Source organism: Zootoca vivipara, chromosome 10 (assembly GCF_963506605.1).
Source record: "Zootoca vivipara chromosome 10, rZooViv1.1, whole genome shotgun sequence".
Taxonomy (NCBI): Eukaryota; Metazoa; Chordata; class Lepidosauria; order Squamata; family Lacertidae; genus Zootoca; species Zootoca vivipara.
This window is the reverse complement of record NC_083285.1, coordinates 61263634-61285699: the sequence shown is the minus strand read 5'-3', so window position 1 is coordinate 61285699 and position 22066 is coordinate 61263634. Positions and strand designations below refer to the sequence as shown.

The following is a 22066-nucleotide window of genomic DNA, read 5'->3' as shown; positions in this document are numbered from 1 at the left end:
CAAGTTGCTCAGGGTGGCATACGTGGTTCTCTCCCTCCTCATCTAATCCCCACAACAACCCTGTGAGGTAGGTTAGGCGGTTAGGCTCACCTAGTGAGCTGCACGGCCAAGTGGGAATTTGAACCCTGGTCTCCTGGGTCCAACATTCTAACCACTACACTTTTCACTCCGCTAAAATAGGAGGCCCCTATTTTCCTCACAGAGCAACAACTTCTAGAGTGCTTTAACAACCAATCTCTCTTTCCGGTGGACTCTGGGAATTTCGTTTACTGACTGTTTCACAAAATTTATACGCTGCTTGATTGTAAGAACCCCAAAGCGGTTTCCCAAAAGAATAAAACAATACAACTATCAGTAAAATAGCGAAGAACAACAGTTGCGGAGATTCAAAACATTAAGATCAGCAATAAACTAAACACAGATTAAAACACACAGCAATATTTAATAAAAAAAATTCCTTCAGTAGCACCTTAAAGACCAACTAAGTTTATATTTTGGTATGAGCTTTTGTGTGCATGCACACTTCGTCAGCTCATACCAAAATAAAAACTTAGTCTTTAAGGTGCTACTGAAGGATTTTTTTTATTTTGTTTCGACTCAGACCAACACGGCTACCTACCTGTAACTAGCAATATTTAAGACATCTGGGTAGTTTTGCCTAAGCAATTATGTACGTTATCTAGCACAAGCCAAAAAGGGGACAGTGAAGGTTCCTGATATCAAATTAGATCTTTGAAGGGAAGGGCAATAAAAAAGCACTGAGGTTAATTCCTTGAACCAATCTTATCTTCTGCAATTTGGCTTTTAGGAACATTTTGTTTGCTCAAATATCTTCCCTCAAAACTATTGGTCTAGAGAAGCAGGAGGAAACAACCCAAAAAAGACAGTCCTTGGGGAATCAAAATAGCACCGGCTCTGAGCTGCCCAAGGGATCTGCAGTGCAGGCGCGAGTTTACCTTGAAATGCATTGCAGGAAAGGTCTCTGTTATGTAACTGTCAGCGACTGCATCAGTACAGATGGGAGTGCAGAAAAACCTCTCTCTCTCTCTCTGTCTCTCTCTACGAGACACTTGCCACTGACATTGTTACAGCAAGTTCTGAAAGAGGGTGGCTGCTTGGGTGCACTATGTTTAGCAAAGCCTGCAGTCAAAATCCACTTGCATAACATTCTGCGTGTGTGTGAGAGAGACAGAGAGAGAAAGAGAGAGAGGGAGAGAGGGAGAGAGAGAAAGGGTAGAAGGCTTAATATTCTGTAGGGAGAACTGCTTTAAAAATGGGCTGGCTTCCAAAGAAAGTCAAACTGTGGAGGGTGCACTGATGCCAACATCCTGGGCCAGAACTTGCATTTGGTTTGCAAGCACACGCAAATAAAAAACGGGGCTAAGATCTTCAGCAAGTGACTACCAAACATCACAATAAGGACGTAAATCGAAAGAACTGGGGGGGAAATAGCGAATAACGTGAATAGTCAAGTTTAGCCTCTCACATACTGATTAGATTAAAAATAACATCACAACTGCTGACCAATTTAACTGCATTTATAGTATTTTTCAGCAAAATACGCCTCTGTTTTGGACAGACACACTGTCTGGGGAGGCTGGTGGGACTTGGCCATGGGAACCCTACCACAGTGGGAAACGACACAAACTATTATGAAATCCAATTTCTAAACACAATTTAAAACTTCTGATTCCTTTTCTTAAAAAAAAAAACATCTGCAGACCACGTGGGCTGAGAACTCCTCACCCATATCTCCTTGAAGCAGCTGCATTACAGAACTGGGAACAGACGTTCTCATGCACACTTAAAACTTCCATTGCGCATTATGCTCTCACATGGGAGCTGTATGACACAGTCGGCGTTGGAGGGAAGACACTTTGCTTAGCGCTTGCTTAGATTTCAACATATTTCTGCTGTTCGCCGGGCCAAAAGATCGAGTCAGGGAGTAGACTAGATGGTTACAGTAATTGTTTGTGGGCATTTATGAGCTGCCTCCCTGCTTTGCAGGAGTGGCCAGGTTGAGGAGAAGGAACCCAAAGCAATGCAAGATAAAAAACAACAACAACACTGGGGTTACATATATTTAGACTTGGTTTTTGTTCGCAGTAGCTGCTTTCCAGCCACATCTCAGGCTGACGGACAGCTTGAATAGATGCCCTCATCCTCTCTCCTCAGGCAATGAGGTTATTTGATCTCAGACTGCCTTCTCTCTAGCAGTCTCGGGCAAGACATCTCTTCTTCAGCAGCCTCATGACAGCATTAGCGAGGGAGAAAGAGCTACCTTAGGAGCCCAAAGTTCTCTGTAGTCAACATTTAGCTCAAAGATCCAAGCCTTGGATCAATATTATTTAATACTTATTTCATTTACTCCATTACTCCATCCGGCCCTCCAAATGTCCTTATTTTCCAGGGATATTCCTGGATTTACAGAAGCTGCCCTGGTTTCTGATTTGATCCCATAATGTCCTGCTTTTCCTTAGGATGTCCTTGTTTTCATCGGATAAATGTTGAAGGGTATGGAGTTATGGGACCCCCGAGCCAAGGAGATAAGTAACTATGCAACCTTTTGAAGACATCTGAAGGCAGCCCTACTAGGGGTATGGGGAAGTTTTTAATGTTTAATGTTTTGTTATGTTTTTATACATATTGAAAGCCAGAGTGGGGTATATTTTATTATTATTATTATTATTATCATCATCATCATCATCATTATGGGATAGGGTGTCCCTACTTCATCAGAGAAATGTTGGAGAGTATGCTGCAAGGAGCTCAATGTGGTGTACAAGATTCCCCCCTCCTCGTTTAATCCCCACAACAACCCTGTGAGGTAGGTTAGGCTGAGAGGCAGTGAGTGGCCCAAGGTCACCCAGTGAGCCCCATGGCGGGGATTTGAACCCTGGTCTCCCAGGCCCTAGTCCGAAACTCTAACCACTACAACACACTGGCTCAGTGGTCCTGTTGCATGGGAAAGTACAAGATTTGTAATTTTTTTAAAAAACGAAACCAATTGTGCCAACTACCAATGTCAGCTTTCATTTGATGGTAGTTTTTTTTTGGGGGGGGGAGACTCTATGTAAAGTAATGCAAATTCCAGAGGATCTGTTTCGATTCTGCTGCACCAAATAGAAAAGCAGAGAGAGAGAGAGAGAGAGAGAGAGAGAGAGAGAGAGAGAGAGAGAGAGAGAGAGAGAGAGAGAGTGTGTACACTCTCTTTCTTTCCGTCTGTCAAAAGGGGATGGGAGCCCACAGCAATCTCCAAATTCTAGACGTGCCCATAGCTCCCCAAAAGAGACAGTAAGTTTTAAAATTTAAAAGGCCCTTAAACTGTACCTTGGGAAGGAAGGAAGGAAGGAAGGAAGGAAGGAAGGAAGGAAGGAAGGAAGGAAGGAAGGAAGGAAGGAAAGAGGGAGGGAGGGAGGGAGGGAGAGAGGGAGGAATAGAGGCAGAGAAAAAGAAATACAGACAGATGAAGGCTTTCCGCTCCAAGAATCTGGATAACTTCTGGTCAGCTCTCCACAAAATGGCAATTCATTGGTTGGGTTCCCCAGCATCCATACAAAGGCCTCTTTATTTTGGCCTTCCTCTTCATAATATAGATATTATATGCCTGGCTCTCGTTTCACATGCCACTCTCCCACTAGAATTAGGCATAATGAGAAAGGGCCAGTGTATAATTACTTTCGGAGCTGAATTGCCCCTTTTCTTGCAAAGCCCTTGCCTTTAATAAACAGAGAGGTAGTTCTGGGGTGGGGAGGGAGAAGGCGAGACTTGTTTCTCAAAGGCCATTTGTAAAGGAGATCGTGGCTGGAGCAAGGCTGGAGCTGGGCACTCAAACATCTAGCCATTACACTGCAGAGGATGCATGAGAGAGAGTCATCAGTGCACATCACTGCAGGCATGTGGGACATTTCAGGAGTCAGGTGGCTCCCTTTTGCTGGAGATGCGCCAAGGCACAGCTTGACCAGGTCAGAACAGCCCCAGCTAGCAATGGACCAATCTGCCTGTTTCTGTTTCTCATTTTTCCATGCTTAAGTTCAGTTCTCCATATTTGCACATCAGTTTGTGAAACAGCTCACAAAAGAGCGGGAAAACGTCTAGCAATCCCAGGAGCCTTTGCAACTGCAATCCCATGACCTTTCAGCTCCCACTATCCCTGACCAATGGTCCTGGCTAGCAAGGGATGATGGGAGTTGTAGTCCAGAAACAGCTGGAGACCCAAGTTTTAGGAAACACTGGACTAGATGATCCTCGGGGGTCCCTTCCAACTCTACAATCATCACTGCACCCCAGAGCCCAGGATCAGCAAGCTCTGCTTCAGGGGGTAGGAAGAGCTCTCTGCTCCCCTTTCCAAACTCGCCAAGGCAGGTGGAGTATTGAGAGCAGGGCATGGCTCCTGGCACTCCTAGATGTGATCCCTGGCAATCGGGGCCTCATGCTCCACTACACTGTTTTATGGGACCTACTGCCACATCTTGGCATGGGGGGCAGCAGCGAGGGCTCCCAAGTATCTGCTTTCACAGATGATTTAAGTCTGTCTTTCCATGGCTAAGACTATGGGATTGTTTGCTGCATGCTTTGGTTTTGATAGTCATCTGGAAACTCAAGGGCTGAGTAGGTTAAAAAAAATCCCCAAATAAATCATCAGGCCAAGTCACAATGGCTGAGGCACTCAGAGCTGGAAAACATTATCAGGAAGCTTCCCTTCCTTATCTTGGACAGGCATATTTTTTCTTAAATATCCAAGCACGGAAATCGATGTGTGCAAGGTCCCCTTTTAGAGCTCAAGAGCAGAGGTTTGCTTCCGATTCAGCTGATGCAGCTCATAGACCAATCTAGATATTGAATCTTTGCCTTAAATGTGCAAGTATTTTAATTTTTTTTAAAAAAAATGCAGCCTCAAGGGGCCTGAAAAAAGCAGGTGTGGAAGGGGGTGAGCGGGAAAAGAAGGGAAGGATTTAACTCGGGCATCCCCAAACTGCGGCCCTCCAGATGTTTTGGCCTACAACTCCCATGATCCCTAGCTAACAGGACCAGTGGTCAGGGATGATGGGAATTGTAGTCCAAAACCTCTGGAGGGCCGAAGTTTGGGGTTGCCTGATTTAACTCTTTACTTTCCTGCTGTGGACTTCACAAAGATCCTGTTCCCTGAAGCTGGCATTTGCTTTGGAAGGAAATTCCCACACTGGTGCCAATGGGGATTTCTTCTCATGCAAACACCAGCCAGCTTCAAAGGAATTTCCCCAGGAGCACAACCGGGAAGGAATGGGTTAAATCATGGGTAGGCAAACTAAGGCCTGGGGGCTGGATCCAGCCCAATTGCCTTCTAAATCTGGCCCACAGATGGTCCGGGAATCAGCGTGTTTTTACATGAGTAGAATGTGTGCTTTTATTTAAAATGCATCTCTGCGTTATTTGTGGGGCACAGGAATTCATTCATTATTTTCCCCCCAAAATATAGTCCTGCCCCCCACAAGGTCTGAGGGACGGTGGACCGACACCCTGCTGAAAAAGTTTGCTGACCCCTGGGTTAAACACACACCCACACACACACACACCCTGAGTCTGAAAGTTTGGCCTTGCATCTCCCCCTTATTATAAAACATCACTTTGACAAGACAGGTTTGAAGGCTTCCTGTTGAAAACTACTGTATTTTTCACAAGGGTTGCCAATTTTTTTCTGCTAAAGAGCTGGAGGGGGGGGCAAAGACTCTGGACCCCTCCAGATTGGAGTTTCCTGGCAGGTGTCATCTTCAGCACGTCACCAGCACAGTAATACTGCATTAGTGGTGGGTTTGTGTGGGACCGTCCACACATCATTCTTGCTTCAATAGTTTTTCAGCGATGCTTCCCCAACGTTATTCCATTATTCCCATCTAGAAGGGCACGTCTTTGCTGTTGACGTTATTATTCAGCATCTGGTCAGTGGCAAACCAGCCATACATCTCTCCTGCCAACCCCGCTAGCAGTCACGGCAGGGTTGCTAACTCTTTAGCTGGGCTTTTGACAGCGGTTTGGGTGACACCAGTTTCTGGGCATAGAGATCCATGTTATCAACTGGTCTTCGCAGCTCACGGTTAAGACACAGGAATCATGTGGCACAGCTGTCATGTGGAAGGTGGATCGAGCTTGCTTTCTCCAGCTCCGGAGGGTAGGACTCAAACCAATGGCTTCAAGTTACAAGAAAGGAGATTCCGACACAACATCAGGAAGAACTTTCCGACAGGATTATTTGACAGTGGAACGGTCTCCCTAGGGAGGTGGTGGACTCTCCTTCCTTGGAGGTTTTTAAGCAGAGGTTGGATGGCCATCTGTCAAGGATGTTTTAGCTGAGATTCCTGCCTAGATGACCCTTGGGGTCCCTTCCAACCCTACAATTCTATGATTCTATGGTTTGACTTCACCCCCAGAGGCACACTCCACTGTCTCTCGAGACAGACAGATGCGAACAGGTAAGGGATGACTCAGTCATTCTTTGGGAATGCAGGGCGTGGAAGCTCCAGGTGTTGTTGGATTACAACCGCCATCAACCCTGACCACTGGGGCTAGTGGGAGTTGTAGCCGCAGAATCTGGAGCCACAAGTTCCCCCAGCCCCATGCATTGTCTCCCCAAAATAAAACGTTAGTGATATGGGAAATTGCCCCTAAAATGCACAGCCTTTTAGGAAGGACAGACGTGGGTCTGAAGCTCCAAAATTTGCACTAAGTTCAGCTCCGCCGGGAAATGACAGAGACCACACGATGCTGTCAGGAAAAACAAACTGATCCTTTTATTACAGAAAAGAAAGAACTACAGCTGTAGGGTCCCTGCCTCAAAGAATGTAGGAAGGAACCCCAGGAAATGGTGAATCTCCCTTTTATACCTTTCTGTCCCCACATGGAAATCCCTGGACTGGGAGGGATGAGAAAGACAAGGAAAATGGGTGCTGATGGGATTAACTGGGTGTTGATACGACTATTTCTTCATATGTGAAATGTCAATTGTTCTCCTCCGTTGCTGATGGGTTTCCCTTTGTTTGATCAGTCTAGATGGGAGTTGAGGTGGGGCCATTCCTGGCAATTGCAGAGGGGTTGGGGTCCATCCGGCAGGTGTTTTCCCCCAGGTCACGCAAGGATGATCCTGGGGTCATGCACGGGTTATGCAGCATTTCCTTTTACAGGAGACATATCTAATACAGAGAATTCTATGCAAAAGGTAGTAGTCCTGATATATAAAGGTTCTGAGACATAAAACAGCAATTCTAATACAGAGAGAATCTAGCATAATTTAAGGCAAAATGTTCTGTAGTGATAATCTAAAGGAGTCTGGAGCGGAGGGGAAGGTGGAGAAGGGAAATGTGTGAGCTTATGCTAACTGTTGTGCATATGCAGATCCTTAAGCCTTCCTTAAGGCAGGGTTGCGTCCAAGCAGGAGGGGTGAAGGTCTTTGAAGCAGAGTGGAGACTGGGAAGATGGCGTTGAACAGGATTCTGGGTATTGCAACTGTCAAATTCTGTCACCCCTCTCTGTTCATCAAGAATGGTGTCCTGCTCCCCCCCCCCATATAATTTTCTATAACATTAGCATAGCCAATGAAAGGAGATCAGAAAGAACCAAGGCGATTACAACAAACACATTCAGAAAAAGGTGAGCTTGAACTTAATTTACACCATTCAGCAAGCCTTCCATCCTACAGCCAGCAAGGGGCTGTGCAAATTTAAAGCACAGTTTAAAGGCAGAGTGAGAAACCAAGATATATAAGCTAGGCACCAAATGACACCTTAATGCTAGGTTACGGTCCCAACAATGGAATGCCTATTCACTTGGGGTCCCTTTCCAACCCTATGATTCTATGATCTCAACTACACCATCATCATCATCATAATCATACATGATCAAGCTTTCCTTAGCACCTCAGCCCTTGCTCCCCCCCCCCGCAAGACCAATTGCAGTCATTAACAGTCGTTAACAGTCATCAACAGGTTTACCACTCCTATCAGCCCATCACCCATTCCCATCACACACACCTCCCACACACACCCTCTGAATATACATAAGGGTCTGGTTACTTCTGTTTCAGTGTATCTGAAGAAGTGTGCATGCACACGAAAGCTCATACCAAAATAAACACTTAGTTGGTCTTTAAGGTGCTACTGAAGGAATTTTTTTATTTTGTTTCGACTCTGTGAGGGACAGGGGATATCGCGAAGTCCCTCCCCTCCTGAGTTCAAGCCAATCACCGAGCACAGGGGAAAGCAGAGAGAGTTCCGATTCCAGTAGGGAAGCAGGAAGTCGGGTCCGAGGCTCAGGCAAGGTAGAGGAGCCAGGGTCCCAGGCGGGACAGGAAGGGGCGAATAAGGGAGGGAGACCCATCCCCCCAACGCCAGAACTACGCAGAAAGAGGAGGGGAAAGAGGATGGGTCTGCCAAAGCTTTTGTGTTGGAGAAAGACGCGCCAAAAGCCATTAGGAGGTTCTGAAACCGACTGATCACATCACTCCGTGTAAATAGCAATGACTTTAGCACTGTAAATACGCAGCACCAATAAAAGAATAAAATGCAGAGCTGCGTAGCGTCGTTACTCTGAAGTAGTCCGCTCCGGCCACTGTGACAGCAACCTCCTAATCCTTTTTGGGCTACTTTGGAGTTGCCGGGATGAGCATGTCAGAGGCGGAGAAATGGCGGCAGATCGCGGAGCAAGCCCAGCAAGAACTGCAGCAGCTGTCGCTGCAGGCGCAGGGGGAATTGAAGGCAGCTAAAGAAGAGACTAGGAAGGTCCAGGACGACCGGCTACAACTTGCGGAACAGGTGAGAGCGCTACAGGAAAGAGAGCAGGAATTAAGGGCGGTGGCGGTAGACCTCCAAAACAAGCTGGATGCAGAGAAAAACAAGGCGGGAGGGGCACCCCAAGTCCAAGTGCTGCCAGGAAGGAGAGCCGGGACCCTAGTAAGCAAGTTCAATGGAGACCCGAGGGAATATCAGGGCTTTGAGACTGAGATTGTGTATGCTCTTGAGCTGCACCACGCTGAGTTCCCTGATGATGAGCACAGGGTAGCGTTTATTGTGGAGCACCTTACCGGGGCAGCCAGGGAGTGGCTAAGACCGTTAATCGCAACAAAGAATCCTTGCATGAAGAATGTCAAACTATTTCTAGAAGGTTTGAAAACGATGTATTCGTCCGATAGTCATATGGACCAGACTAAGGAGGAACTTCATAATTTACGCCAAGGAAATATGACAGTTCGCGCGTATTGGGCGAAATTCACCATGCTGGTGCACAGATTGGGGTGGGAACTCGAGTCACCCCCAATGCAAGCGGCGTTCTACTTGGGGTTGCATGAGGAGGTGAAGGATGAGCTCTCAAGAGGTCCAAAGCCCAGTAATATGGATCAGCTGAGCAAAGCGGCTCTGGCGGTGGGGGTGAGACAGGAATCCCGGTGGAGCGACAAGCAAGCAACGCGCGCAAAGCGGGCTTGGTTCCCACGGTCGCAGGAGAAGCCACTCCCCCAACAACCCTTTCAAGCCACGCCTGGGGCCAGTCAGGACCAGGAACCCATGCAGATTGATAGCGCGCGCGCGCGGGCTTTTCAAACCCCAGCGGCGCCAAGACGCAAGGAGGGAAGGGGCGGGAATTGCTTTCTCTGCAACTCCCCCCAGCATCTCGTCAGAGACTGCCCACATCGCAGGGAGTGGCAAGGAAAGGCGGGAACGGTTGTGCCCTCCCCCACTGACGCAGCACCACAGCAGGGAAACGGGAAAGCCTGGCTGCAGGAGACAAGGGGCAGCAGCCAGGCACAGTCAGCAGACAACAGCCCCAGCCCACCCACCCGCACAGAGAGGAGCAGAGCCAGCCCACCCCTCCCAGAGCAGGAGTGGTTCTAGAAGTGACGCTCACGCTCCCAAATGGCTATCCCCTGACAGTCCTCGCCTTAATTGACAGTGGGGCGTCAGCGAACTTCTTCTCGAGAAACTTTGCAGAAGAGCACCAGATCCAGCTTCTGCAGCTGGATTTTCCTCTGCACGTGGCAACCATTGACGGCAGAGAGCTGCTGGGAGGGGCCATCACTCATCAAACCCCCCCCATGAGAATGACGGTGGGGAGGCACTCAGAGACACTGGCATTCAACGTCACCACCATCTCAGACCCCCCCATCGTCTTGGGCATGAGCTGGCTGGCGCGCCACGACCCCTCCATCAGTTGGCACCAGAGATGCATCACTTTTGGATCGGACTTTTGCCTGGAACATTGCATGCAGCACCAACCAGGGGAGGGGCCTCCGATAGCCACGGTGGCCACCATGCACGTCAAAGGGGGTGAGGCGATACCCAAGCCGTACTGGGACCTGCAGGAGGTCTTCAGCGAAGCGGAGTCCGACCACCTACCCCCACACAGGCCTTTTGACTGCCAGATCAACCTGGTGCCAGGGGCAACTATACCCCCAGCCAAGCTGTACGCCATGTCAGACCAGGAACTGGAGGATCTGCGCGCTTTCATCGACAAGAACCTCAAGCGGGGGTTCATCAGAGAAAGCAAGGCAGCAGGGGGCAGCCCGGTCTTCTGGGTGGACAAGAAAGACACGCAACAGCGCCGTCTTGTGGTGGATTTTAGACGGCTGAATTCAGTGACAGAGCCAGTGGCTTTCCCCATGCCCAGAGTGGATGATCTCCTGACAGCGGCACGCAGGGGCAAGATTTTCACCAAGCTAGACCTGAGGGGGGCGTACAACTTGATCAGGATCCGGGAAGGCGATGAATGGAAAACCACGATGTTCACGCCTCTGGGCTCCTTTGAATATCTCGTGATGCCCTTCGGGTTGCAAGGGGGCTCAGCATGCTTCCAGGCCTTCATGCACCACGTCCTGGGGTCCCTCCTTTTCAGGAAATGCTTGGTCTTCCTGGATGACATCCTTATCTACTCCGATGACCCAGTGCAGCATGTGAAGGATGTCAGGGAGGTGTTGCAGCGCCTGAAGGAGAACCACCTGTATGTGAAGCTGGAGAAGTGCAAGTTTCACACCAAGGAGGTGGACTTCCTAGGCTACAAGCTGTCAGACAAGGGGCTGGCGATGGACAAGGACAAGGTGCAGGCCATCCTGGACTGGCACAGCCCCAGGACGCGCAAAGATGCCCAATGCCTACTAGGCTTCGCCAACTTCTACAGGAAGTTCATCAAGAACTTCTCTCGCGTTACGGCTCCCATCACTGACTGCCTGAGAGGCAAGCAGAAGTTCAGGTGGACACCAGAGGCGCAAGCAGCGTTTGAAAGCCTCAAGAGGGTGTTCGCCTCAGACCAGAACCTGTTCCACGTGGTTCAGGACGCGCCCCTACGCGTGGAGACAGATGCTTCTGATAAAGCTGTGGGCGCCATTTTGTTGCAACTGGACGCCAACAGAGAGTGGAGACCCTGTGCCTTCTTCTCCAGGAAGTTGACCCAGCCAGAGCGAAACTACACGGTGTTTGATCGGGAACTTCTTGCGATCCACGCTGCGTTCCAGCACTGGAGACACTTCCTGGTGGGCGCCAAGCACCCCATCCAGGTGTGCACAGACCACAAGAACCTGGAGTTCTGGAGAACTGCCAGGGTGCTCAACCAGCGGCAGATACGGTGGGCAGAGTTCTTCTCGAACTTCAACTTCTCCATACACTACATCCCGGGAGAGCAGAATGTCAGGGCGGATGCCCTCTCCCGCAAGCCAGAGTACATGGAGGAGGAGGCGCCACCGGCACCCAGGCACATCTTCCCCCCGTCAGCTTGGTCCTGCGGAGCAGCAGTGGTAAGCGAGGCAGAACTCACAGCACTGACGGCAGCAGATGAATTTGCCAACCGCATCTTCAGAGAACTGAGAAGGGGGGGGGGAGCAGGCAACAGACTTTGCAGAACGCAGGGGGCTGCTTTTCTACAAGGGTGCACTGTACCTGCCCACCACCCAGCTCAGACGTACGGTCCTCAAGCAGATGCACGACAACCCAACGGCGGGTCATTTTGGGAGGGATAAAACCACTCACCTAGTCATGAGACACTTCTGGTGGCCAGGGGTGCGGGAGGATGTGAGGGATTATGTAAGGGGCTGTGACACCTGCCAGCGGGCAAAGGTGGTCAGAGCGCCACCAGCAGGTTTGCTGGAGCCCTTAGCCACACCGCACAGGCCGTGGGAAGTAGTGTCCATGGACTTCATCACAGACCTGCCCTCATCCAGGGGCAAGACCGCAGTGTTGGTGGTGGTGGACCTCATGTCCAAAATGTGCCACTTTATACCGTGTGCCAGGGCGGTCTCTGCAGAAGAGACAGCCAAACTGTTTGTGGATCACGTATTCAGACTGCATGGATTACCTTTAAGGGTTATTTCGGATCGTGGCCGCCAATTTGTTTCCAGGTTCTGGCGGCGGCTCATGAACCTCCTGCAGGTGGAGGTCAGCTTGTCGACGGCTAGACACCCGCAGACCAATGGACAGGCGGAGAGGGTCAACGCCATTCTGCAGCAGTACCTGAGATGCTACGTCAGCCAGCGGCAAACGGACTGGGTGGATCGCCTGCCACTGGCAGAATTTGCCTACAACAATGCGGTGCACGTCTCCACAGGGGTGTCGCCCTTTAAGGCCAATTACGGGCGTGACCTCAGATCTTTCCCAGAGAGGGAGGGGGAGGGGGAGGAGGAGGGCCCACAGGCTGAGGATTGGGCAGAGGAACTGGAGACGGTGCACCAGCAGCTCAGAGAACACTTGGAGAGAGCCAAGGAAGCGTACAAGAAGGGGGCAGATCGCCACAGGCGACCGGGGGAGGTCATTAGGGTGGGGGACAAAGTGTGGTTGTCCTCGGAGGGCCTTCCCATCAGAGGGCGATGCAAAAAGCTGGCGCCCAGAAGGTTGGGCCCCTTCACGGTCACGCAACAGGTAAACCCGGTGGCATACAGGCTGGCACTGCCAGAGGACATGAGGGTGCACCCTGTGTTTCATAGATCGCTGCTGTCGCCGTACAGGGAAAGCAGCAGGCTCCGAGACAGCGAACAAACCCCTGAGGGAGGGGGGGAGAGGGAAGGCAGGGAGCAACTCAATGAGGCCACGGCCATCCTGGATTCAAGGTGGGGGGTGGGGGGACTGGAGTACCTCATGGCATGGGAGGATGCTCCACCGTCCCAGAATGAATGGGTCCCAGCCACTCAGATACAGGAGGAATTCCTGGTAGAAGAATTTCACGCCCTCTTTCCCCATAGACCCAAGCCCTGGCACATGGAAAGGGAGGGGGAGGGGGAGGAAGCACGGGAGAGCAGTTCACCATGGCGCTGGGAAGCGGAGTTTGAGGAACCAGAGGATGAGGTATGGGTGTCACCGAGATCCACCCAGTCAGAGGAAGGAGCAGATTGGCAGAACATTTTTACCCCCACCAGCTCTGACGCCACGGACTTTTTGGGATTCCCATCCTCCCAGGCGGAAGGGGGGGGGCTTGCAGGACTGGGGGGAGGTGTTCACACCAACGGGCTCGGAAAGCACTGAGTTCTTAGGCTTCCAGTCGTCACCGACACCTGGGGGGGACCTGGGGAGGGGTGAAGGAGAGCTTGGGAGGGGGGTGGATGTGAGGGACAGGGGATATCGCGAAGTCCCTCCCCTCCTGAGTTCAAGCCAATCACCGAGCACAGGGGAAAGCAGAGAGAGTTCCGATTCCAGTAGGGAAGCAGGAAGTCGGGTCCGAGGCTCAGGCAAGGTAGAGGAGCCAGGGTCCCAGGCGGGACAGGAAGGGGCGAATAAGGGAGGGAGACCCATCCCCCCAACGCCAGAACTACGCAGAAAGAGGAGGGGAAAGAGGATGGGTCTGCCAAAGCTTTTGTGTTGGAGAAAGACGCGCCAAAAGCCATTAGGAGGTTCTGAAACCGACTGATCACATCACTCCGTGTAAATAGCAATGACTTTAGCACTGTAAATACGCAGCACCAATAAAAGAATAAAATGCAGAGCTGCGTAGCGTCGTTACTCTGAAGTAGTCCGCTCCGGCCACTGTGACAGACTCAGACCAACACGGCTACCTACCTGTAACTATCATCATAATTTATTATTTATACCCCACCCATCTGACTGGGTTTCCTCAACCACTCTGGGCAGCTTCCGGCAGAATATTAAAACACAATGATTCATCAAATATTAAAAGCTTCCCTAAACAGGGCTGCTTTCAGATGTCTTCTAAAAATCCGATAGTTGTTTATTTCTTTGACATCTGATGGGAGAGCGTTCCACAGGGCGGGTGCCACTACTGAGAAGGCCCTCCGCTTGGTTCCCTGTAACTTCGCTTCTCGCCAGGAGACCCTCAGATCTGGACCTCAGTTTCCGTACGTTACTTGACTGTAGCTTGCTCTTACAACAATTCACTCGTCCCAGTATGCAAGAAGGAGAAACACACACAAGGGAAATAGACATGCTATTAAGTATGGACTAAGGCAGAGGTTTTTAAACTAAGGCTGCCAACCCGACGCCCAGGAATCTCCACGTAATCGCAAGTTGAACCGTGCCTGTAGCAAAACGCGCCTGGCTAGTTTCGAACGCTGGTGAATGTGAGACCCTCCAGACCTGGATGGACTCCAACCAGCACAGCCAACGGGCAGGGGTGATGGGAGGCTGAACTGAGCAACATCCATAAAGTGCGCAGTTGGCAGAGGCTGGTTTGAAGGGCTTCAGAGGCATCTGACTGAGGGAATTTGGAAACAAAAGTACAGGGCTCCATAGAAAACACACCATCACAGGCCACTGTTGCACCATGCATTTAAAGCACTTTTATGATACCGTGTGTGACACAATGTGCTTTTATGGTTATCACAGCCCTTTTAAGCATATGGTGTGATTATGGCCATAACATATAATCAAAACATCTTACGCATTATAGCAAGTTGTGACTTGAATGTTTGGAAGCCAAGATTATTTATAAATACATTGTTTCTTGCATGAAACCCTTCATGTTTTCTAAAAGTAGAGTTTCAAGAAGAAGAATTATGGAGATTATCCTTCTTCTCTCTCTTTTAAAGGAGGAGTGTGAAGAAAAGGCAGTTGAGGAGAGGTGAAAAAGAAAAGTTAGAAAGAGATAAAGAGAATTCTCAGAACTGTAGTTTGAATTGTAGCTTTGTAGAGGATGAACTATGGTATTATGTATTGTATTGTATTGTATTGTATTGTATTGTATTGGATTGGATTGGATTGGATTGGATTGGATTGGATTGGATTTTTTTGCTGTAAGTCGCTTGGAGACCTTCGGGTGACAAGCAACTAATACTGTAAGTTTAATGAATCATCACCCTTTGTGACAGACTCAACCTGCATATAAGAGGCAGCCGCTACTCAGTTCTGCATGTGTCCATCATGTGTTCTTGCAAGCACGCAGGACATGCATAAGTTCCTCCAAGAAACTGGTACCCACATCCAAGATGCATTCAGTGTAAACAGCCCTTAGGAATCTCACCTTTATCCATGTGTACGAAGGACAAATTGTGCAGTGGAGTAGAAAACAATGCAATAATTAAAACATGCCAAAGATCAAGTGCCATGGATTTAAATCCCTATCATCTAGTTCAACCAGTGTGCGGTGGCATCCTTGGGTGCCTTGAATGATGGTCAGGGGTGCCGTGGCTGACCCTGGTCTCTGTCCCTCTTTCTTCCCTTCCCTCCTCTGATGTCCTCTCAGGTCTCTGCCTCCCAAAGGCTTGCACAGCTGTTTGTTGCAGCAGCTCTGGCTACAAGCTCCCCAGGCGAATGGTGCCTCTGGGGCTGGCCAGGGGGTGCTTCCCAGGCCCCTGTGGGGCAGTGTGAGGAGGCACCTCTCTTTGTGGCAGGGGTAGCAGCTCACAAGGAGAGGGTTCAGCTTTCCCAGCTATCTAACTGCGCAGCCTCTGGCAAGACACTTTTCTATGCCGGCCTCAGTTTCTCATCTGTAAAATAGGAATGTCTGGGGGCCTGCCTTGCAGATGGACTGCAGGGTGTGAACGTGGAACATTCTTGTAAAACGCTGTTTGCAAAGCACTTCATTGCTTTGTTGTTTTAAAATGGGCCCACCCCATAAAAATCCTATGTTGTTTTCTATTGCTCCCATTTTACAGGTAAGGGAACTGAGGATGAGAGTGGGAATGAGAATGTGACTCGCCTAAGGCCGCAGAATGACCCAGATGAGCCTCTATTCAACGGACCCTGATAGCTTTCACTTTAATTGAAAACACATGGGATGAGGGTCTGTTCCTAATTAATGCAACACTTTGTCATGCTGGCCACATGACCCGGAAGCTATACGCTGGCTCCCTCGGCCAATGAGTGCCGCAACCCCAGAGTCGACCAGGGGTCAGGGGTCTTTTTACCGTTTACCTGCTTTATAAGTTGTGCACAATTGCTTTACAGTTTGAACTGCTGTTTTTGTGCCCATTTTACAGAGTGATCCTGCATGGCCAAAGGCTAACTAGGAAGGATCTGTGGCAGAGGTGAGGTCTGGACACAGGAGATTAAAAATAATAAATTGGATGTATTGAGGCTGGGTTGGAAGCATGTGGAGCAGGGGAGAGAGATCTTCCAGCAACATCTGGAGGAGGGCAATTGTAGAAGAAATAGAAAGGAAAGGAAAACAAAGCAGACTTGAATCAGCTCAGGACTGTCATTTCCTCTTGGGGGGGGGGGAGAAGGACTGCTCTCTGGGGAGGAGGGAGTGAATGACGTGGAGAGAATCAGGAGGGAGAGTCAAGGGAGATGCTAATAGAGACATTGAATGCACTTTTATTACTTAAGGAAAATATTTCAATAAAAACATAGTTATCAAAAAAGATATAGGGATAAATGAATTAGAAACGGGATGATATATGCAGATATGTATTTAGATATAGGGATAAATGTAAAAAGGTAAAGGTAAAGGACCCCTGGATGGTTAAGTCCAGTCAAAGGCGGCTATGGGGTTGCGGTGCTCATCTCGCTTTCAGGCCGTAGGAAAGTCAGAGCTGGTCCTGTCCCACCGTGGGGCAGAAGATTAACCAAAGCCTAAGGCCAACACTCAAATTAATTTGTAATTTGAATAAAGTTGTGGCCAAAACTATGCCAAAAACAAAACCTAAAATGATGTGCCTGTCTGAGTTATTGGGGGGAATTTTCTGGGGGCCTCGACACACAAATGTATTTCGATACAGACAACGTGCTATTGTTTATATAGACCATGAGTTGTGGGGGGTGGCTGGGCGAAAAATCCAACAACGTATATATTATGAATTACTGAAAAAGGAGGAGGAGGGCAACATTGAGAAACTCCAAAACCCCATCTGGCCAAACCCTCTGCCCACAACCCAAGCAAGACAATTACGCTTCAACGTCTCCCTTCCCCAGCAATTCTCTGCCACTTTCACACAACCGGGGCAGCAGCTGGGGACAGGGACGTAATCCCTGCAATTTTGCCAGTACTGAATGTGGCAAACTTCAGAGGTGGGTACCAAGTAAGAAAATGTACATGTAGAGACAGTGGCACAGACAAGAAAGGAGGGAGACAGAGAGAACAAAAGAAGGGACCTGTATCGAAGAAGGCGTATCCGAGCTCCAGTGCGGTATAGCCGTTATCGAGTGTGGCACTACAACCTGGGAGTCCAAGGCATTCAATAAATATGAACCAGAGGTCAGGGAAATAAAGAGGGGGCAGCAATAATCTTTGCATCCAGCTTGTGAAGGCAGCACGTGGCTAGTGGAAACCAGCCACACAATTGTAGGCCAGACAGAATAGATCGGAAATTCTTGCAACCAGCTTTCCCTTCCTCCTGCGCCCACCCACCCACCCCCCCAGCAAAAAACAAGATCTCCAATATTTCTCTATGTATCTCTGTTATTCAGACTTGGCACAAGGGCAATACAGGAAGATGACAGCAGCAAACAAAAGAGAGGGATTGCAGTCTCAAGGCAAAACATTTTGGCCTCTGTCTTCTCCAGCTGCTCTGATGTGTAATCAAAGGGTGTTGTGTGGTCAAGGCGGCCTTCCTGACACCCTTTGATTGACAGCACAGCAGCACATTCTGCTCTTTATGACTTTAATATCTTTGCTTTGTAAATACCGATAACAGCATTCTAGCTTAACTTGCCCAGCATGTCCTTCTCGATGCTTTGAAAATTATCTCTCTTGCACGACAACAGCACAGGATTGCAGCCTGGAGAGTATTTATAAAAGGTCACATGCTCTGATACAGAAAAGCCCATCATTTTCATCCGCTCAGGCTGCCATCCTGCGGGAGTTCCTTCTGCAAAGCTGCAGTGTCACAACTTGACTTCGCTTGTTATGCCGACGAATTAGCTCTCGATTCCTATTTTGGGGGGAGAGGGTCTCCAATAAAGGCGATGTAAAAATAATGCCACCCTACCAAAAAATTGACGCGTCCTTGCCTGTTTGGAAATCAGTATCTACTGAAGCCAGGAAGGAAGCTAGAAGGAAAGCTCTGCAGGGGGACATGTCCTATGCTCTATCAAGTTTTTAATTTCTTCTTATCAATAAAGGAGCGTGACGAAGGGGAGGCAGGATTCATGCAGAGGACTAGCCACGGCCTCCTGCGAAGGGGAGGCAAGCGGCGCCCTCACCCGCTGCTGGGTGTCCCTGTGTGCCCTTGGGCTGCCCAGCCGCGCAGCCCGCCAGGGCTGCCCGGCTGGCACTCACTCACTCACCTGAATCCGGCGACAGCGCTGCGGTTCCTCCGCCAGGCTCTGCCTTGCTGCAGCAGGACTCCCTGCACGACCTCCTTCTCGTCCGGCAGCCGGTACACGGGGAAGATGTACAGCCAGCAGAGGACAAAGAAGCCCAGGGCGCTGGCGCCCACCGGCAGCCGGGTGCGGGGGCCTTTGCAAGCCAGGAGACCCGCCGCCATCCTCCGATGCCGTTTCCAGTCGCTCATCAGGAGCCAGCGGGCAGCTCCCGGCGCCGCAGGAGCCGCAGTCCCAACCACCACCTCATCCTCCGGGGGCGAAGAAGCGCCCCATGGCCAGGGCGCCGCCGACAATAGCAGCTGCAGCAGCAGCAACGCGTTCCCCTTCCTCGGCGATGCGCCCAGGCGCGCCGTTCCTCCTCCTTCTGCCGCCGCTGCTGCTAAAGATGCCGAAGAAAGGGGTGGGGGCTGCGAGGAGGAGGGAGGTCGGGCAAGCCCACGGGCCCCCCCACGGCTCGTATGGCCTTGCAAAGCATCCGCCGCCTCCCTCCCCGATTTCTAAAGAGAGAACCGTGCAGGGAGGGAGATCCGAGAGAGAGAGAGAGAGAGAGAGAGAAAAAGCAGAGCGCAGCTCGCATGTGCTTCGCGGCTCGCTTTGCAAAAGCTGTGCAAAGCGCAGCGGCCCCCAGACGGAGCGGCAATCCTTGTCGGCTGCGAGTCTGGGGAGGAGGGGGGGGCTTGGGGTCGTCGAGGCTGAAAAGCAGCGGAAGAAAAAGGGGGAGGGGGACAGAAGGGGGTGTGGCGGCGGAGACAGCGTCTGGCTACGACTTGCGGAGGCTCTGCCGGGTTCCTGCGCAGCACAAGCGCTCCCTAGCCAAAATTAAAATGATCTTCTTTTCCCCTGTGCATTCACCCAGAAATCACCCCTACCCCCACCCATATAGAAAGGGAACAGGAGAGGGGTGGGCTTGGCCACTTCGTCCCTCCGCTTTTCTCTTTCTTTTGTTGCTCTGTTTTGAGCATCCTGCCGCAGGCAAAATAAAATTAAATGAAAGATTTGGAGCAGCCAGTAAAGGAAAACGAAAGAGGCAAAGCGATAGGTATTCCTAAAGAAAGGAAACGAGGATTTCTAAGGGGGTGGGGGTGGGGTTGATGAAATCAAAAGCTTCTATTGTTTTCCGAAGACAAAGCGGTCAGGGGGGAGGCCGAGTTGATGTTTAACAATAAATACACTTCGAATGGGGGGGGAGGCCGAGAAGATCGCGCCTTCTTGAGGATTTGGGAGGATAAACGGGGCAGCTGGAAATCTTGGGCGAGGTGAAAGCGCCGCTGGGGAACACGGGCAGCCTTCTGCTGAATCAGATGCCTGGTCCGTCTAGCTCAGCACTGTCTACAAAGGGAGGGTTGCTGGGGGCGCTTCAGAGCGAGGGCCACATCCCTGTCTCTGCGACCTTCCGCGGGCCGCAAGCCTGGGCTGGCCGGCGTTTAGTGCAAATTAAAGTATGTGATGGAAGTGTTACCTTGGTGCAGTAGGCTAATTTACACACACACACACACACACACACACACACACACACACACTTCTCCAGGAAACACCAGGTAAGTTCAAGGACACTGTCCAGCCTGGGGAAAAGCACCCGATGAAGGTATAGGGTAGGGTGGCTTAGGGGGTGTGATCTGGGTGTGGCTCAGGAAGCATCATTTAGCCCCAGCCTGAGGTTTCCCCACCTGTGGTCTGCCTTGACTGATAGTAGCTCTCCATGATATTATTCAGGGGATAATCCTAGCCCTACCTGAAGACACCTGGGATTGGATTTTCTGTTTCCTCCACCTTGGTTACAAGCACACCAGGTGTGCTGCAGACCTTGTACCAATGCAATGCAGTCTTTGTGCACCAGCAGTCTTTGGGGTTCCAGCCCCACATTGGGCAAAAAGATTCCTGCACTGCAGGAGGTTGGGCTAGATGACCCCTGTGGTCCCTTCCAACTCTACACTTCTATGATTCTATGAACCTGAAACCCACATAGCCCCCTAACAGACCCTAATTTAGTTACAGTGAGGGGGGGAAAGTATTTTGATCCCCTGCTAAATTTGCCCGTTTGCCCTCTGACGAAGAAATGACCAGTCCATAATTTTAATGGTAGGTTTATTGTAGCTGTGAGAGACAGAATAACAACAGGAAAAACCCCAGAAACCCAGAAGACGGCCCTGCATCCTTGGACAGCTCTTTGGTCTTGGTCATGGTGGCTACTTTGGAATCTGCTGGATTGATTGCTTCTGTCGACAGATGTCTTTTGTACAGGTGCTGTAATGAGCTGGGATTACAGGTACAAAAGACACCTATAGCGGGAAGGTAAACGGCGTTTCCATGTGCTGCTCTGGTTTGCCAGAAGCGGCTTTGTCATGCTGGCCACATGACCTGGAAGCTATACGCCGGCTCCCTTGGCCAATAATGCGAGATGAGCGTGCAACCCCAGAGTCGGTCACGACTGGACCTAATGGTCAGGGGTCCCTTTACCTTTACCTTTTAGGTACTAAGTCATCTTTTGCAAAGGGATCAAATACTTATTTCACTCATTATAATGCACATCAATCTCTGACTTTCGTCTCCTGGGGTTCTGGGGGTTTTCCTGTTGTTATTCTGTCTCTCACAGCTACAATAAACCTACCATTAAAATTATGGACTGGTCATTTCTTCGTTAGAGGGCAAACGGGCAAATTTGGCAGGGGAACTCCATGACTTCAAGGTAAGTCAAACTTCCCCCTGGCACACAAACATCTATGCTATGTTTTAACCATTAACCTCATGAGCTATGGGGTACCTGAAAGCTTGCCCATTACTCTGTGATATTTTGGTTAGCCTAATAACAGCTATGCTGTACTGTGGATTTAGAATATTTTTTTACAGGTCAGTACCTTGACTTCTGTTTTCTCTTCACCAGGTTTACAGTCTTCAAGACAACAGGAAAGAAGTGGAGAGGTAGGAAGTGAGCATGACTTTGTGGAACACCCAGGTAGGAAGATAGGACCCCACCTTTCATTTTATTATTATTATTATTATTATTATTATTATTATTATTATTATTAAATTTTATACACTGCCCTATACCCGCAGGTCTCAGGGCGGTTATGTCACAAGCTATCGGGCTTTACCCCTACCCCTTCAGAACAAGCAGGCATCTCACTTGAATCCTGCCTCCTTTCTGTCCTTTTACTCTGTTTTCTCTGGTCACGAGGGCTAGCGACTTGCAGAGCCCACTCCAACACAGGGAGATGCTAAGCCTTCAAAGCCACTGTTATAAGGGCAGGTGAATATTTTATTCTGTCGGTGAGACTGAATGCAATAGTCCATTCACACATGCAAGGCAGTCACCTGGCGACAAAGAGGCCAGTGTTAACCGGTCCTGGTATAGTGCAGGGAATGTTGGCACATGATAAAAAATATCCTTTATTGACGCTGTTGCTTCC

At 49.9% G+C, this 22066-nt stretch overlaps 1 protein-coding gene across 1 annotated transcript in view; it reads right to left on the bottom strand.

Moving 5' to 3' along the window:
* The window catches only part of ST8SIA1 (ST8 alpha-N-acetyl-neuraminide alpha-2,8-sialyltransferase 1), an 82362-nt gene extending 63464 nt beyond the window's left edge, over nucleotides 1-18898 (bottom strand). The window contains exon 1 of the mRNA XM_035127872.2: nucleotides 18621-18898. Coding sequence (XP_034983763.2) covers nucleotides 18621-18847 — 227 coding nt within the window. The 5' untranslated portion in view covers nucleotides 18848-18898. The remainder of the gene's footprint in view (nucleotides 1-18620) is intronic.
* Between the last annotated feature and the right edge of the window lie 3168 nt (nucleotides 18899-22066).